Here is a 17930-nt window from a genome sequence, read left to right on the forward strand (position 1 = left end):
GAGTGCGTCGTGACAGACGTGCAATCGGAACTTCGAAAGTTAATTTTTTAATGAAGTCAAATTAATGATCAATCGGGGTCCAGCGATTGCCCACAATGATTTTAGGCAGCAATGGAGTTACATGCATCGAAAGCAGTAACAAAATCCGTATGCATTTGGCTGTGTGTGGAAAAATTTGATGGTTTTAAGGGGCACTGCAACCTCTACATTCTATGGCGCTGTCCGCACACTCTTTCCAATTTCGATTTATTTCGATTCTTTTAATTTGGGCCCTCTGTGGCAGTTGGACCTTTAGCTAGTCCTCGTTCTTCGTCAGATTCACTTTTTTACCACTTTCGATCCATGGAACAACTATTGATTCCGACATACAAAAGCACAAGCACACCAGACATTCACGAGCCAACATTTACGTGAGGTTTTGTTCGATGTTTATTAGAGCTAACCTTTTCATCATCTAGACCTGTGAGTCTGGGAAATGTTTTTTTTTCCTGACTGGAATAATCAGTGAAATGACCACAAACAGTAATGGTATGGCATGAAATCCACGCCACTAACACATTGAATGCGAGTTACAACGCGTTCGAATTTCTTCTGCAGACATCATTGTTTACTAACCCATTGACTGATTGACGCAAACAACAGACCGTTATTTTAACTCGGTTGGTGATGGACAAAAAATTTTATGTTCCAGAAAAGACAGTCAACGTTCGCCTTTAGGATCTTCCTTTAAAAGTGGAAAAAGTCGGTTTTCTTGACTGCCCCATATATGTCAACATCTGTACAGAAATAGCGACTGAAAGTGGACGGACCACACACAGCTCAAATTTATTTCTATTAACGAATTGTGGATGGGCGACATTGCATTTTGTTTGTTTGTCTTCTACTTAATGATTGCTAGCAGATTTCATAAAGAGACTGTCTAAATCTAATCAAGCCTAAAGCTCAGCGACCACTCTCAATTATTTAGAACAATATTAAAAATCATGGCCAAAGCCCAATTACAGTTAGACGGAGTAGAGCCACACCCAAAGTTTCGGAGTCGGTTTTTTTTGTATTATTTTCGAATTGATTTCAAATGTTTTTCGTAAATGAAATGGTGGCTCTGAAAAGAGCCGTTTGTTTTGATGTCGGAGATTTCAATGTGAAACCATTTTTTTTAAAACCAATTTACTTGGAGCTGGTGTATTTGGTGACGGCTTTTGTGCCTTCACTGACAGCGTGCTTGGCCAATTCACCAGGCAACAACAGACGAACAGCGGTTTGAATTTCCCGACTGGTGATGGTCGATCGTTTGTTGTAGTGAGCCAAACGGGATGCTTCGGCAGCAATGCGTTCGAAAATATCATTAACGAAACTGTTCATGATACTCATGGCTTTGCTCGAAATACCAGTGTCTGGATGCACTTGCTTCAACACTTTGTAGATGTAGATGGCATAAGATTCCTTACGCTTGCGTTTCTTCTTCTTGTCGCCTTTCGAAATGTTCTTTTGCGCCTTACCGGCCTTCTTGGCAGCTTTTCCGCTTGTCTTTGGTGGCATGTTTACTGAACGATACACTCAATGAAACTATATCAATACCGTCACATTCGTACCGCACTTTTATATTCACTTTTGTTCAACGAGATGGCTCCGCCCATTCATCCATATGGTTGAACGAACGTGCATATAAAGACAGTAGACGCGTACGTTCGGTATCATTCAGTCATTCAGTTTCGTGCTGTAAACAAGTAAATTAAAAAACCAATTTGAAAAATGTCTGGCCGTGGTAAAGGTGGAAAAGTTAAGGGAAAGGCAAAGTCTCGTTCGAACCGTGCCGGATTACAGTTTCCAGTCGGTCGTATTCACCGATTGTTGCGTAAAGGCAACTATGCCGAACGTGTCGGTGCTGGTGCTCCAGTTTATTTGGCAGCTGTGATGGAATATTTGGCTGCTGAAGTATTGGAATTGGCTGGTAACGCAGCCCGTGACAACAAGAAGACCAGAATCATTCCACGTCACTTACAGTTGGCCATCCGCAACGACGAAGAATTGAACAAGTTGTTGTCGGGTGTAACCATTGCCCAAGGTGGTGTTCTGCCCAACATTCAGGCAGTTTTGTTGCCGAAAAAGACCGAAAAGAAGGCTTAAGTGCCCTGTATACTGGAAACATCTCGAGTATACCCGAAAAAACGCCCTTTTAAGGGCGACCAAAAATTTAACGAAAAACAATTGAATCATTCGATAGAATAATACGAGAAAAATAGAAGCTTTTCTGTTGGTGCTGCGTTCATTTTCAGCTGCAATTTTAAAGAACAAAGCGTTTTATGATGCGCAACTCGCATGGCTTTAATCAGAAAATATCAAATTTGTTATCGTCGCCTTAAGTCAGACGCTATACTCTTTGTAACGTACACAACTTGTGAATGAAGAAAAATGGATGGGTCCCTTTGTGTTGTTTTTTTTTAGCCTTTTCCCTTACACAATAATTTCCCTAGCCCAATTTTGCTACTGTTGTTAACGCTCCATTAATTATAATCGAAAACAGAACTAATCTCAAGACGTACACATGCGTCACACATTCAGAAGTTTCATTCGAAATTCAATTTCATCATTAACATTATTCCTCTCATCATATAGGGTTTTGTATTATTATGTTCGAAAGTGAGTATCGAATCGTTTTTATTTATGATTTTGGCGGCCCTGAAAAGGGCCATTTTAATAAGCGCGTTGCTCTTGTTAACGCAGAATGATTTAACCTCCGAAACCGTACAATGTACGTCCCTGTCGTTTCAAGGCATAAACGACATCCATGGCTGTTACGGTCTTACGTTTAGCATGTTCCGTGTAGGTGACTGCATCTCGGATAACATTTTCCAAGAAAACTTTCAGAACACCACGGGTTTCTTCATAGATCAAACCGGAAATACGTTTGACACCACCACGACGGGCCAATCGACGAATGGCTGGCTTCGTAATACCTTGGATGTTATCACGCAAAACTTTGCGATGACGCTTGGCGCCTCCTTTTCCCAAACCTTTACCACCTTTACCGCGTCCAGTCATTTTTCAATTTTATTTTTTTATTCGAACTGTGCAACACAACGACCAAGTCGATACTGAATGTTTTGCAAGCGGTACGCACTCATTTATATACACTTCTCCCCTCCACTTGCATTTTCCGTTTTCCGGCTAAAATCTTCAATTTCCGCACAAATTTCGATTTTTCTCGATTTTCTATTTGCTGTCGACGAAATTAAGGAAAATCAAAAAGAAAATTTTCCGATTCCAGTCGACAAAGTTGGGAAAATGCAAACATTCCGTGCCATACAACGAGCTGTCAAAATGATATAAATAGAGGGGAATGTGTTGCGCTCTACTCATTCTGTTTCTGATCGTTGACAAGCAAACAACAGCAAAAGAGAGAAAAATGGCTCGTACAAAGCAAACTGCACGTAAATCGACCGGTGGCAAAGCACCTCGTAAACAATTGGCCACCAAGGCTGCACGTAAAAGTGCACCAGCTACTGGTGGAGTTAAGAAGCCACATCGTTATCGCCCTGGTACCGTTGCATTGCGAGAAATCCGTCGCTACCAAAAGAGCACCGAATTGTTGATTCGTAAATTGCCTTTCCAACGGCTCGTTCGTGAGATCGCTCAAGATTTTAAGACCGATTTACGTTTCCAAAGTTCGGCTGTTATGGCTCTACAGGAGGCCAGCGAAGCCTATTTGGTCGGTCTGTTCGAAGACACCAATTTGTGCGCAATCCACGCCAAGCGAGTTACCATCATGCCAAAGGATATCCAATTGGCCAGACGTATTCGTGGTGAACGTGCTTAAGATGTTACATAAGTGACGACATCCCACAATCAAAATCGGTCCTTTTCAGGACCAACAAATTCATAACGAAAAACGATACGTTCATTTTCCGTATAAACAATAATACAAATTACAAACCTTTCGAGTATAGGAGATGAGAATATTGGGCAGATTTTTCAACTGTCAAAATACGAATTTCCATCTATATGACCATATAGTTAGGAAAACGTTTTTCTTCTTTAATCAGGAAATTAGCCGAACATTTTAATTATGTGATGTTTGATAGGTAGACCTCGAAATTGACGACATCCAACAAATGCGTAACGAAAATAGTTTATCTGCAGGCAGCTGCATTGATAGTATATGTAGTAATTTAGGACATTTAGTAGTAATTCCGATTTCATTTGTTCGAATAAAGTTTTTGTAGGAAATGGAAATCTAATGGCCCTACGAGCCCAGTACGAGCATTGGTATGGAAATACGATACAGTATATAGTAGATCACCAAAACAAAGGTTTTTTTACGGTTTCTCAATGTATTTCGCTTTACTGCAAAGAATTTTGTTCGGGAATAATTCACGTACATTTGGGAGTTTTCATATTGGAAATTTCTCCACTTAACTTCCGATTACTTCTAATTTTTTACCGAAGTTTCTCGTCCCAGTGAGCTAAAATTGATTTAATTTATGTTATGTCGATAGTTCTTCATGAAAATATTTTTCAGTTAACACCAATTATAATTAGCGATGACGATGTGGCCTAAAATGTTACCGTAAATAATTTCCTGCACTGTGACCTACGTTGTTTTACAATTCATTCGTCATAATATCAACTGATAATTTTGTTGGAAATCTGTGACAATAATATTTGCACTACCAACAAACTGAGCTCGTATAGAGCTCTGCTTCGTATGTCGTGAGTTTATTTTTAAACGAATAAAGTTGTTTCCGTAAGGAACTAATGTTTTGTCGATGCCAATCATTCAAACCACGTACAGTTTCCATTATAGTCGACGAAAAAGTGTTTGTGTTTGTGAGATTGGAAATATAAAATCTGTTAAATATGGCGAAGAAAGCAGCTGGAAAGGCAGCTAAAGCTAAGGCTCCGAAACAAAAGTCAACCAAACCGAAGTCTGCAGCTAAGAAACTTAAGGCCCCAAAGCCGAAAAAAGTATCTCCAGCTAAGAAAGCTGCCACCAAGAAGGCAGTCGCTGCCAAAAAGAAGTAAATTCATCAATTGAATTGAACTGAATTGATGTAACCCACCAGCCCTTATTAGGGCTACAAAATTTCTGAGAAATTCGATATAAACTATCGTATAATAATATAAAGCGTCTGTACCATCGCATCGTACCAAATTCAAATTTGTGAAAATGTTTTCAATAACAATGCCTTTGTGTTCTACGCGCGTATTTTTTTGTTATAATCTGTTTTCAACAGCTGTGGCTTGATTTTCTTTGTCTATATTGATACGATATGCTTCGCTTTTTACGCATGCGTGCATATTCATTGTACATTCATATGTATACGTTCGTATCCATGCATACACAGAATACAAAACAGCTGCTGATATTTACTACGTAAATGAAAACTATGTTGCAATCGTAATCGTGTCGTTTGCTCTCCGATAGATTTATTTTTTATTTTTGCTTCAAATACAATCAGAAAGACGGTTCTGACATAGGCATTGATGAATCTTATCAAATAATGAAATATAACAAAAGGACTGCGTCAAATATTACTTGTTAGAGATTTTTGTGCGGATTCGAAACTAGGTGCAATTTGAGTATGGTCAAATTATCGCTTAGCGATGAGGTGAGTTTAGATTTTTGTTAACCTGTCACAGAAGGTAGGCACACCAGAAGTATTATTATCGGGACTATTACTTCCTCTCAGCACATTGGGTCCAAACAGAGGCCCCCGTGCGTGTTCTACCACGGTAGAACGGCTACTTAAAAAAAAAAAAAAATACTTCCTACGATCAAAGTATTCTCAAAAGATTCTCGGAGTCTCTTCTGAGAGATAATTTGTTTGTGTAAATGTTTCGATTCAGGGTTAACACTACGCAAACATTACTTATAAATGAAACAATAGTGGACTACTAGCGTATCAACGTTCGTGCACAATCAGCTATAGTTTCATCGGAAAATTTATCATTTCACGCTACCTATTGACGACTATCTCAGAGAAGCTTTCGAAATACTGGAAAAGACAGAGTCGTGCCTGGATTGGAGATGTAGATATGGTTGGGGGATTACTTGATTATTTAGAGAGCCGTTGTATGTTACATTTGGCACTGGTGGTTATTGTCTTTCCCAGGGAACTGAATCCGGGAACTTTGGCGAATACTCGAAAGCTATACCGATTCAGCTACCTGCTACCTTCGGTTCGGCTGAAGATTTGAGATTTTCAGTCCTCCATACAGAACGAGAGGCAAATATTCGTAGAAAATCCGTGGTCGGTCGGAAAAAAACCTCAGAAAATCCTGCCATCAGAAAATCATCAAAATAGAAGAAACGCCTTTGGAAATACTCTAACAGTCTTCAGAAATTAAAGAAAATCCTTAAGAATGAATTTGCGAAAACTTCATCCAGCTTATATGAAAATGAAATCAAGCCACATTCGATCAATGATTGATGGGTCTGTAGAATCGTTAGTCTCCCCTGAGACTAAACTGTCTTTTTATTTTTGACTGTAGAGTTGTAAAAGTGAGCCATGTCGCATGTTGAAATAGTACATTATGTGTTGTTTTTGACCCAGGTGGTGAAAGCGTCCGAGGATTGAGCGGACCTCCGCTTCGCCTCGTTAGGACAAGCTTTCGACTAGTCCTGAAAAATTCCACTTTTCATCACTCGTAACGAAAAAATACTAATTTGTGAAATCAAAGATGAATAATTTCGCCGATAAACAGACGATTTATTTGGAAGTGCGCAGGTTTGTAGTGCTTAGAAAGACGCGGCGATACGCACCCAAAAGAGGTCGAAAGGTCCTTATATGGAAGCGCTAGATATCGAAAATCAGCATGTGCTTTTCGGCTTCGGAACCATCTTGAAGACTTCCAGTAATGTACAGTAATGTCAGTTCGTGAGACAATGGGTAAACTTTTTTTTTCTATTCAAAGGTGAATTTTGTGATAGATGCAGAAATCAAGCGCATGACGTGGTGTGTTTTGTAACGAAAAATGTCACAAGATTACCATTTGTAAAGTCACAAGATTACAAAAAAAACTTCGATTTGAGAAGCCGTTAGAAAAGTCACTCGGTCACTGAACCCTGCGATTTTGCCATAATATTACTTTTTTTGCAAGGTTCAGTGAGCGAATCTAGGACCTTGGACCTACTTTTTGTCGGATTCAAAGGTGAACTTTGGTGAACTTTTTTATGCTCTTTCAAAGTTCACCAATCTTAAAGATCTCACTTTCCTAATGGCTTCACTAGATTTCTGAAGCTATTCCGAAAAAGAAAATTCTGCGGCTGGTATATCCTCAAAGAGCTCTAAGCAGTAGACCGATAAATCCAAAAAAAAGTTGGCCAAGTCATTAGGCTCGCCCTCTGAAGTTAGGTCTGCCCGACGGTTTTTTCGAGAATTTCAAGAAGCTAGTTAAGCGACTAGACCGAAATGTTTTAGCGAGTTTATTGGTGTACTTTGGTGTACTTTTTCAAGCTCTGTCAACCTACACCAGCCTTAGAAATAAAATTTATCTGGAGACCTCAAAAAATCAAGGTTGGCTATTGGTACAAAAGTGTCCTTGGAACCCCATTACATTTGTTTTTTTTTAAACTTTGTTGAATTTTTAGTTTACGTTCAATAAAAACGCTTTTAATTTTCATTTATTAATGCTAGTCTGCTCAATTTAGAAATTATTGTTTTATTTGGGTTTTCTAATGTTTAGCTCGTCAGCTCGAGTGGGACGAGGATTTTAGAGTAATTCTTCTTGCTATTTCAGATGCGTCAAGACCACCACTTAAAAGGTCAAAGGTAAACAATGCACAGACGTTTATTCTGCGTCTAGCAAGTGGTTCAATGTTGATGGAGCAACATCTGTCAATGTAAGGTGGGAGTTTATAGTTCTCGTCTCACTTCGTCTGAGCAGGGCCAATTTTTGGATTTTTGCCAAAAATTTCTAAAAACTGCGAACGTCCAAAAACCAAATTTTTCCATAATTTCAAACTGTTTTGGCAACTCCGGAGCTCAGCCTTATGTTTTAGCCGGCTCTCAATGATTTATGTTTGATTATTGACGCTCTCATCTTTCAAATTAATCATGTTCGTCTTCATTTGAAACCTGATAGTGTCAAGAAATAATCGAGTCGGTTAAAACGCAAGGCTGATTCAGCAGTTGCCAAAACCGTTCGAAATGGAGGAAAAATTTGGTTTTTGGACGTTCGCAGTTTTTGGCAATTAATTCCCAAAATTTTTTCGAAAAATAGGCTCTGCGTCTGAGTGCAAACATCAAAACTTCTTCTGAATCTATTCAATCCTATCAATGAAAGTTTCTTGATATGGGTGCCAAACGACTGAAGTATATTCCAGATACGAACGTACATGTGCAAAGAGATTTTAAATAATGAAAGAGAAAACGAATAATTTTAAAATAATAAAATTTTGTTATGGTTATAACATCTGTTTATAATTTCCCGCAACTTCCTAACAAAAGTGGGTTAAAAACACTGGTAATTGTAAGTAGGTTAAATAAAGTAGGTGAATTTAAATAACTCAGGTAAATATTAAATGAAACAAAAATTCATTCACTCAGGACCGATGCCCCAAATTTGCATCAAGGGTACACTTTTCTCAAAGCACATGGAACTTTCACACACAATTTTATTTTTTATTCAAAGCTGACATATTTTTACTCGAAAATGTGGTCGTACATTTTTCAAAAAGGGCTATCGTAAAAAGATGTTAGCGATCAAAAATTTCGGAACGCAGAAATGTAGGCTACAATTTCAGCGTACGCTCGGAAGCTCTTAAACAACAAGATTCAAGCGAGTAGAAAGTTCTCCGATTTGTTGATAAATTTCTGATTAAAATTTAATTACAATTAAATTCAATCTTTTGGTCGCGACCAAAATTAGTTCAATTCTTTGTCGTTACGGATGGCCGAATGTAAATGACAGGGCCGCGTTGTGAGTTAATTCTATCTGATCGTTTTTACCACTTTCCATACATTTTGGTTAGCTCGCATTAAATCTGCTCGTTTTTCCCCCTTCTCCCACATTTTGTTCAACTCGCGTTCCATCTGCTCGTTTTTACTTACTTTCCACACATTTCGGTCAACTCACATTCCAAATGAAGGTCCTCAATTGGTATTCATTTTTCTGCGCAGAGTGAAGACTTGGGGGATAGTTGGAGACTTAGAGACTCTCTAATAGAGAGTCTCGCACTCAACTACCTCGGCCACATTAGATAAGACAGAATTTAATTAAATTTTTTTAATTTGTATCTTTTCGGCCACAACAGTTGGGCATCAGTAGCAGGCATCAATAGCAAAGACTTATTATCAAAGTTTCCTCATTTCAATGTTTGTTCACTTAGCCTCTAAGTATACGGCTCATCATTCGGTGAGTGGCCAACACTTGATTGCCTGTTCTCGTTGCTGTTAAACGACATAAAATATTAGCGCTACTAAACCATTCAAATCTGTTTCTTCCAACTTAAAAATTACCGAAAAACATGTTCAGATAACCCCACCAATCGAAACAGGCATTTGGATTCGATAGATTTGCAATGACTTGGGGGAACAGAACGATAATATTATTGACTTCTGCTGTTTCGAGGTAGCCAGCTCTCAGTGCAAATGTATTTCCAACGTTAGCGCTAAAATGGAAAATTTGTATCCCTAATGTTTGGGTATCAAAATGTCTCTCATTCCAACCTGCTCTGCAGACATCCATGGAAGGCAATGTGAAGTCTGCATGGTGCTCCGTATTGGCATGCCGTCGGAACGTATACAAAACCATCTCTGGCCATGGCCGACAAACTAGGATTCCAATTGAAAAACTCAGCTTGGTCGAAAGTAATCAGATTGCCGGGAACCGCTGCGTTATCGGCTGGCAATATTAAACTATCGTCGTACAAATAGTTTAAGACCTGATACGCCCCTCTATAAGCGCAGTTGTTGATCCATGCGGTATTCGCTGACGAAGCGGAACAAGCAGCCCCGAAATTGTGTGTTGGCTGAGTGGAATTTTATTTGAATTTTGTGAGACCAAACATTCCGAAAGGAACACTTACAAATCCGTGGGAAGCAGCTATGGAAAATTCGCTTCTTATTTGACCTCCGAAGTGTCTGTACATTGTTTCGACATTCCGTCCAGATGCTTCAATCAGAAAATATTTTTGATATAAAACTCAGCCTATGTTTCTTAAGCCCAACGATTGTAGTAGCTATAACCAACCTGGTAAAACTGTCGAGTCAACGGTGCCATGGAAAATGAAGACTCTGTCGCCTCGCAGATTCGAAGTCGGATCGATCATATTGTTCGATGCATGCGTATTCGCTTGCGAGATTAGATTATTAACGTTGACGGTATTCGGAAGGGACATGCACATTGTAGCCGCGACTAGACCACCGGAAGCACAATTATACGGAACTGTAAATCAAAGATTTTGGTTTTGCACTTTCCCATACGCTTCGAAATTGAAAGACTTTACGTCCAGCAATCATTCCAACTCCGAACACTTCGGACGAATGAGCAAAATGATATTGGGTGGCCATAGCCGCTCCGGCTGATATTCCCGAAACAGTGACGGTGGAAGGATTTACATTGTAACGCTCTAAGAAAAATAATTTTGCTCTTAAATGTAAGCGATCGGCCAAATTAATTGTTATCACGCACGTAATCGTTGGCTTTGAGCGTGGACCAAACAGCTGATGAATAGTAAACAGGAAAAAATAGTTAACAAAATCGAAATCTTTTCCATTTCACTGGTCAAATTGTGATTGTAGGAAAGAACTAAACTGCAAATAAGCAAACGGCGCACAACAATTTATAGATGAACTTCTCATTGTTGATAAGATAGTTAAAATAGTAGCGCACAACACGCTGTTAAGCTTTAATCAGCAATGATAAACGCGAATTCTATCAGAGAATCTCTAAACAATGGAGAAACAGTGGGTGTTCGTAGGTGTTGGAAATTGGATTGACCGTTTGAACAGAGTTTAAAATTAGTTCTGTTATCTGCAAGGGGTAACATACTCAAAGAACTGATGGAAAATTATCGTTGCCAACAAATGCATTTGACGCGACGGCTTGAACTGGTCCTATCAGCATTTCTATAGTGCCCGAAGTGTTTTTTGATTTTTGTAAAAGAAAATCCTCATGTAGTATCCGAAGTGCTTTTTTGAACTAGCCCTGACTTCATTGTCATTCCATTCTGGTATAGGTAGCATAGTAAGCATAATCTTACACTAAATAGAAATCGGCTGGTCCTTCTTCATACCAAAATTTTTTTCGAACGCAGAAGAAGCAAAACTGAATATGAAACGTCTAATGGTTTAAGTGAGTACTTTAGGCGAATTATACCTGGACTGGAAATTACGAACAAAATCACGTGAACGTGTTCCAATTGGTGAATGTGTGATTGGTGAACATGTACCAATCACACATTCACCAATTGGAACACGTTCACCAATTGGTACACGTTCACCAATTGGTACACGTTCACCAATTGGTACACGTTCACCAATTGGTACACGTTCACCAATAGGTACACGTTCACCAATAGGTACACGTTCACCAATAGGTACACGTTCACCAATTGGTACACGTTCACCAATTGGTACACGTTCACCAATTGGTACAGGTTCACCAATTGGTACACGTTCATCAATTGGTACACGTTCACCAAATGACATACGTCCACCAATTGGCACACGTTCAGAAATTGGTACACGTTCACAATTGATACACGTTCACCAATTGACACACATTCACGAATTGCAAGGCTGTATACGCAGATCGCAATTTTATTACACCTTTTCCATACAAACAAATTCACCAAAGTACAGCCTTGCACGAATTGGCACACTTTCAGGAATTGGTACACGTTCGGAAATTGGTATACGTTCACCAATTGACACACATTCACCAATTGGCACAAGTTCAGGATTTGGTATACGTTCACTAATTGGTACAAGTTCACCACACGTTCAGGAATTGGTACATGTTCCCAATTGGTACATGTTCACCAATTGGTAAACGTTCACCAATTGACACACAATCACAATCAGGAATTGGTATTCACGTTCACCAAGTAACACACGTTCAGGAATTGGTACACGTTTACCAAGTAACACACGTTCAGGAATTGGTACATGTTCAGGAATTGGTACTCGTTCAGAAATTGGTACTCGGTCAGGAATTGGTACTCGTTCAGTATTTGGTGAACGTGTGCCAATTGGTGAACATGTGTCAATTGTTGAACATGTGCCAATTGGTGAACGTGTGCCAATTGGTGAATGTGTGCCAATTGGTGAACATGTGCCAATTGGTGAACGTGTGCCAATTGGTGAATGTGTGCCAATTGGTGAATGTGTACCAATTTGACCGGTTTACATCCACACTGAGGAAAAAGTAGCTACCTGCTACAGCTGCGATCTGTCTCCAGCTGTAGTTTTTGAGAAAATACAGCTGTCACAGAAAATATTTCAACCCGTAGCTGTCACAGCTGTATTTTTCTACTTGCTGTAGTTGTGATTACCTACAATAGCTGTGTGATTGCCTACAATCAAAATGTTGTGATCGATAGGCACGGGTTTGAATCATGTCGGATCCTGTTTTTTTTTTTAAATAATATTAATAAACATAATTTTGGTTTCATTTCCGATAAAAGTCAGTTCAAAATCAACTCAATAATTTAAAAAGAAAATATTTCTGGCCTTTCGGAGTTATATTTCACAGTACTGGGGAGTATTTTTGATATTCTGTTGTATTATACATCCGACGAGTTAATTTTGAACTGAATTTTAGCTGAAATGAAACGAAATTGATTTTTTATTAATAATTATTTGAAATAAAAACTGGCCTTGTTGGGGTGCGAACCCGGGACCTCTTGATCTCCAGTCCAGAACAATTCACCTGAGCTACGGAACATGTATGCTACAAATGCCTTATGTTAATGTAAGCTACACAACGCATATTCCCGTTGATAGGTAATATACATCCCTGTAGAAGCTGTATTGTGGATGTAACATTACCTACATGAGATACCCATATGAAAACTGTGTATACAACACATAATTTGTCATTAAGAGGTTCCGAGCCTACGCTGAAATTGTAGCCTACATTTCTGCGTTTCGAAATTTTTGATCGCTGATATCTTTTTACGAGAGCCCTTTTTGAAAAATGTACGACCACATTTTCGAGTAAAAATATGTCAGCTTTGAATAAAAAATAAAATTGTCTGTGAAAGTTCCATGTGCTTTGAGAAAAGTGTACCTTTGATGCAAATTTGGGGCATCGGTACAGTTTTCTCAAAGCACATGGAACTTTCACAGACAATTTTATTTTTTATTCAAAGCTGACATATTTTTACTCGAAAATGTGGTCGTACATTTTTCAAAAAGGGCTCTCGTAAAAAGATATCAGCGATCAAAAATTTCGAAACGCAGAAATGTAGGCTACAATTTCAGCGTAGGCTCGGAACCTCTTAATAGTTGAAAGATATTATTGCGACAATATTGATTCACGTAAAAATGAAAATCATTTTGAAAATCAAAATATTAAGACTAAAGTCTGGAAAAATGGTTCAACGAGCACAGGCTAGAGACCCGCCGACACTTTTTCACCCAACCGAGTCGCCGGTTGTTCTTAGATTGCCTCAGCCGGCTGGAAGACAAAGTTTTTTTTTCAACAAAATAAATTTCGACTAACCGAAATCGGCGCTATTTTGTCCGGGACTTTCTTTTATATATGCCTAGTTAGGCTTTGGTGCTTAGGCCCCAAAACCAGTCTCATATATTTTTGATCTTCCATAACTGACTGGTGGTAAGCGGCCAAAAGTCGAAAAATGAGGTTTCGTAGTCCGGATTTCATTTCCGTGAGATGATGAGGACACGGACGTGTATGGGATCGTTTGAAATCTGAGGTCGAGTACTCTCGAAGCAAATATTAACTTCAAAACATTTGATGATAAACGGCCGTGACCTCACTAATGCAATTATTTGATTAAGTTATTTTATATTATGAATGTGGACGACTTCAGCTTTAAAGAATGACTAATATGTAGTAGTTTGGCGGGTCGGAACACACAGTTTTTATCTGAAAGTAGTCACGTGCCAAACTACTACATGTTGGTATTGCTATAAGGCTGACGTCCTCCAGATTCATAATAAATAATAATTTAATCAAATAATTACATTAGTGAGGCCACAGCCATCGTCAAAGTTCACCGAGGTTCCATCGATTCTGAGAAATTTTTCGGATGTCATATTTTCGGCCGTTTATCATCAAATGTTTTGAAGTTAATATTTGCTTCGAGAGTAATCGACCTCACGGAAAAGAAATCAGGACTAAAAAACCTCATTTTTCGACTTTTAGCCGCTTACCACCAGCCAGTTATGAAAAATCAACTAACTATCCATTTATAAAAAAGTAGAGGAAAAAATAGCACCGATTTCGGTCAGTCAAAATCAAAAGAATCCCTCGAAATAAAATTGAACTGAAGAAGCAGATCGAATGACTTCCATATTTCTGCAGCGTGTAGTCTATTACAATAACTAGTTCCCGCCAATTGCGTTTTTAGCCCCGTACGAAGTACAAAGGGGCTTATAGGATTACGATGCCGTGTGTAATTGATGGAATTCGAAGCAGACGGTAAGGGCAAAGTGTTTGCCTATGTTCATAGATGACGAATCTGCAATAAAAATTTTGTCTGTCCGTCTGTCCGTCTGTCACGTCGATATCTTAGGTAAATCAAATCCGATTTTTTTTTTCCCTGAAAGATAGTCGAAATAGTGAGGCTAAGTTCGAAGATGGGCATATTCGGGTCGGCCCTTCGTGAGTTAGGGCCACCTAAGTGATTTAAGGTCTTTTGGTGATATTTATGGCAAAATAAACGATGGAAATGTAAATGACACGGCAAATGATAGGTATTGTCAATACCAATCCAGGAAAAAAAAGTTAACAAAAGTTTTAAATCGGGTGAGTGGACCGTGAGTTAGGGCCTTAGAAGTGAAATGCTACTAGGGCCCTATGTGTATTTTACATAGAACTCGAGTAAATTTCATTCGTTTTTCGTAATTTTTGTTTGATTTGGAAGGTAATCGAATGCCGAATAGAATGTTGTTGAAAAAAAATTAAATTTGGGTCCTTGGCCTCAGGCCGCTACTAGGGCCCTATGTGTATTTTACATATAACACGAGTATATTTCAACCGTTTTTCGTAATTTTTGTTTCATTTGGAAGGTAATCAAAGGCCGAATAGAATGTTGTTGAAAAAAAATTAAATTTGGGTCCTTGGACTTAGGCCACTACTAGGGCCCTATGTGTATTTTACATATAACTCGAGCAAATTTCATCCGTTTTTCGTAATTTTTGTTTCATTTGGAAGGTAATCAAAGGCCGAATAGAATGTTGTTGAAAAAAAATTAAATTTGGGTCCTTGGACTAAGGCCACTACTAGGGCCATATGTGTATTTTACATACAACTCGAGCAAATTTCATCCGTTTTTCGTAATTTTTGTTTCATTTGGGAGGTAATCAAAGGCCGAATAGAATGTAGTTGAAAAAAAAATTAAATTTGGGTCCTCGGACTGAGGCCGCTACTAGGGCCCTATGTGTATTTCACATATAACACGAGTATATTTCATCCGTTTTTCGTAATTTTTGTTTCATTTGGAAGGTAATCAAAGGCCGAATAGAATGTTGTTGAAAAAAAATTAAATTTGGGTCCTTGGACTTAGGCCACTACTAGGGCCCTATGTGTATTTTACATATAACTCGAGCAAATTTCATCCGTTTTTCGTAATTTTTGTTTCATTTGGGAGGTAATCAAAGGCCGAATAGAATGTAGTTGAAAAAAAAAATAAATTTGGGTCCTCGGACTGAGGCCAATACTAGGGCCCTATGTGTATTTTACATATAACTCGAGCAAATTTCATTCGTTTTTCGTAATTTTTGTTTGATTTGGAAGGTAATCAAAGGCCGAATAGAATGTTGTTGTAAAAAATTAAATTTGGGTCCTCGGTCTGAGGCCGCTACTAGGGCCCTATGTGTATTTCACATATAACACGAGTATATTTCATCCGTTTTTCGTAATTTTTGTTTCATTTGGAAGGTAATCAAAGGCCGAATAGAATGTTGTTGTAAAAAATTAAATTTGGGTCCTTGGCCTAAGGCCGCTACTAGGGCCCTATGTGTATTTTACATACAACTCGAGCAAATTTCATCCGTTTTTCGTAATTTTTGTTTCATTTGGGAGGTAATCAAAGGCCGAATAGAATGTAGTTGAAAAAAAAATTAAATTTGGGTCCTCGGACTGAGGCCGATACTAGGGCCCTATGTGTATTTTACATATAACTCGAGCAAATTTCATCCGTTTTTCGTAATTTTTGTTTCATTTGGAAGGTAATCAAAGGCCGAATGGAATGTAGTTGAAAAAAAATTTAAATTTGCGTCCTCGGACTGAGGCCGATACTAGGCCCTTCAAAAAAATAAAATTTTAGGGCGATTTGAAATTTTTGTTTCATTTGAAAGGAACGTCGTACGGGGCTTCGTAATTGCGCTATGCGCAATTTGTAAGATGTACATATTACATAATAATTTTACTTTAACTACATTAACCGGCGCAATAGGCTTACGGTCAAAGTAGGGTGACAGACGCACTAGGGTCACGTACGCAATAGATATACGGGTTTGTACGGGGCTCAGTCGCAGCAAACGCTCCGACTGTTCTGATGGCTCGTTTTATTAAAAATTTCGATGAGCGGACAATAAGTAAGTCGTGTTAAAATTTTATCTTAATTTTTGTTGTCCCATTTTCTTGAAAGATTTCGTTTTTTAATTTTAAAACGTTTCCTGAATAAGCAGAGATGCTGGAAAGACCCAACATTAGCCGTAGCAGGTAATCATTGAGAGCGGCTGTTATAGGTAATTTCTTAAAAAATTACCGTCATTGTGTAACTTTTTCCAAAATTACTCACCACAGGTAATACATTACTTGCTGTGGGTAATTTTTCCAAACATTACCAATTACAGCTGATCTATTACCTACTGCAGCTGTAGTTTTCAAATCTTTTTCCTCAGGAGCTCGTTCAGAAACGATTTTTTCTTCACTGAGTTTCGTTCAGTTAACGATGACAGGTGTAACTGTGAGGTTAGATTTCTCACGATGTATTTTGGTCGTGAAATGTTACCCAAATGTCATGAAACTTCGGTGAAGTGAATTTACAATGGATGTGTTGTGGTCTGCGGATATAAATCATTTCGATTTCTGTGGACCATTTGATGATACGATATGCCAGCGTCGACAGTTCAAGAACAGAGATTTTCCGATGTCAAATCGATCTGACATCGACCTAACAGAACTTTTTCATAGATCGGATTTACATATAAACGGATGTTGTGCTAAAAAAGTAATCCTGTACGAGCTGGGGGCTGCAAGTAACCACAGTACAGACAGTATTTGCTATATTGCTGTCGAGTACATCAGAACCACCAAGTTTCATGTTGCCGGCGAATCAAAGAAATGGTCGAACTGGATGGTCGATCTTAGAAAAGCGCACTGTAGACGGTTGCTAGGAATCTCGCGCCGCGTCATTCACAATAATTCACATTTTGACACATTTTGTATAAGGAAGATGTCACTTTGTGAGTTATTGTGAATGACGCGGCGCGAGATTCCCTAACACCCTGTAGACTGTGCGAAAATATTTTTTTCTGACTTTTCATTGCGTCGAACTTAGAGTAATTATAACTAGAGAGGAAATTACGAACAGAATTACGTAAAATTTGTGGTCCCAACATGAAAAACGTAATATTTGATAGTGTGAGTTTTTCCCTACTAAATTGGTGGGCAAATTAGCGCAAAATATTTGAATGTGCCTACTAAAAGGATTCTTTAAAAAAAAAATTAGAACCTTTTACATACCACCGATATGAACTGATATCAACAGACACAACGAAAAAAATATA

At 38.5% G+C, this 17930-nt stretch overlaps 5 protein-coding genes and 1 long non-coding RNA gene across 6 annotated transcripts; 3 read left to right on the forward strand and 3 right to left on the reverse strand.

Annotated features, from left to right (window-relative positions):
* Nucleotides 1-1033: 1033 nt before the first annotated feature.
* Nucleotides 1034-6941, forward strand: LOC119075522. Its single transcript, XR_005087411.1, has 3 exons — nucleotides 1034-1114; nucleotides 5546-5551; nucleotides 6932-6941. It is a non-coding gene; the product is annotated as an uncharacterized LOC119075522 (long non-coding RNA).
* Nucleotides 1164-1562, reverse strand: LOC119075516 (histone H2B-like). Its single transcript, XM_037181987.1, has one exon. It carries the CDS (start codon nucleotides 1537-1539, stop codon nucleotides 1168-1170), a length of 372 nt encoding a protein of 123 aa, XP_037037882.1. The 5' UTR covers nucleotides 1540-1562; the 3' UTR covers nucleotides 1164-1167.
* LOC119075512 (histone H2A) lies at nucleotides 1700-2190 on the forward strand. The gene has a single exon (XM_037181982.1). The coding sequence runs from the start codon at nucleotides 1753-1755 to the stop codon at nucleotides 2125-2127; it is 375 nt and encodes a 124-aa protein (XP_037037877.1). The 5' UTR covers nucleotides 1700-1752; the 3' UTR covers nucleotides 2128-2190.
* On the reverse strand, nucleotides 2680-3112 carry LOC119075517 (histone H4). Its single transcript, XM_037181988.1, has one exon. It carries the CDS (start codon nucleotides 3040-3042, stop codon nucleotides 2731-2733), a length of 312 nt encoding a protein of 103 aa, XP_037037883.1. The 5' UTR covers nucleotides 3043-3112; the 3' UTR covers nucleotides 2680-2730.
* LOC119075511 (histone H3) lies at nucleotides 3375-3876 on the forward strand. The gene has a single exon (XM_037181981.1). The coding sequence runs from the start codon at nucleotides 3407-3409 to the stop codon at nucleotides 3815-3817; it is 411 nt and encodes a 136-aa protein (XP_037037876.1). The 5' UTR covers nucleotides 3375-3406; the 3' UTR covers nucleotides 3818-3876.
* Nucleotides 6942-9213: 2272 nt separating the features above from the next.
* On the reverse strand, nucleotides 9214-10791 carry LOC119075507. Its single transcript, XM_037181974.1, has 7 exons — nucleotides 10636-10791; nucleotides 10451-10573; nucleotides 10195-10389; nucleotides 10031-10116; nucleotides 9672-9973; nucleotides 9462-9613; nucleotides 9214-9392 (listed from the first exon to the last, which is right to left on the reverse strand). Exons 1-7 carry the CDS (start codon nucleotides 10718-10720, stop codon nucleotides 9328-9330), a joined length of 1008 nt encoding a protein of 335 aa, XP_037037869.1. The 5' UTR covers nucleotides 10721-10791; the 3' UTR covers nucleotides 9214-9327.
* Nucleotides 10792-17930: the final 7139 nt, after the last annotated feature.

This window comes from Bradysia coprophila, unplaced genomic scaffold (genome assembly GCF_014529535.1).
Source record: "Bradysia coprophila strain Holo2 unplaced genomic scaffold, BU_Bcop_v1 contig_219, whole genome shotgun sequence".
Lineage (NCBI taxonomy): Eukaryota > Metazoa > Arthropoda > Insecta > Diptera > Sciaridae > Bradysia > Bradysia coprophila.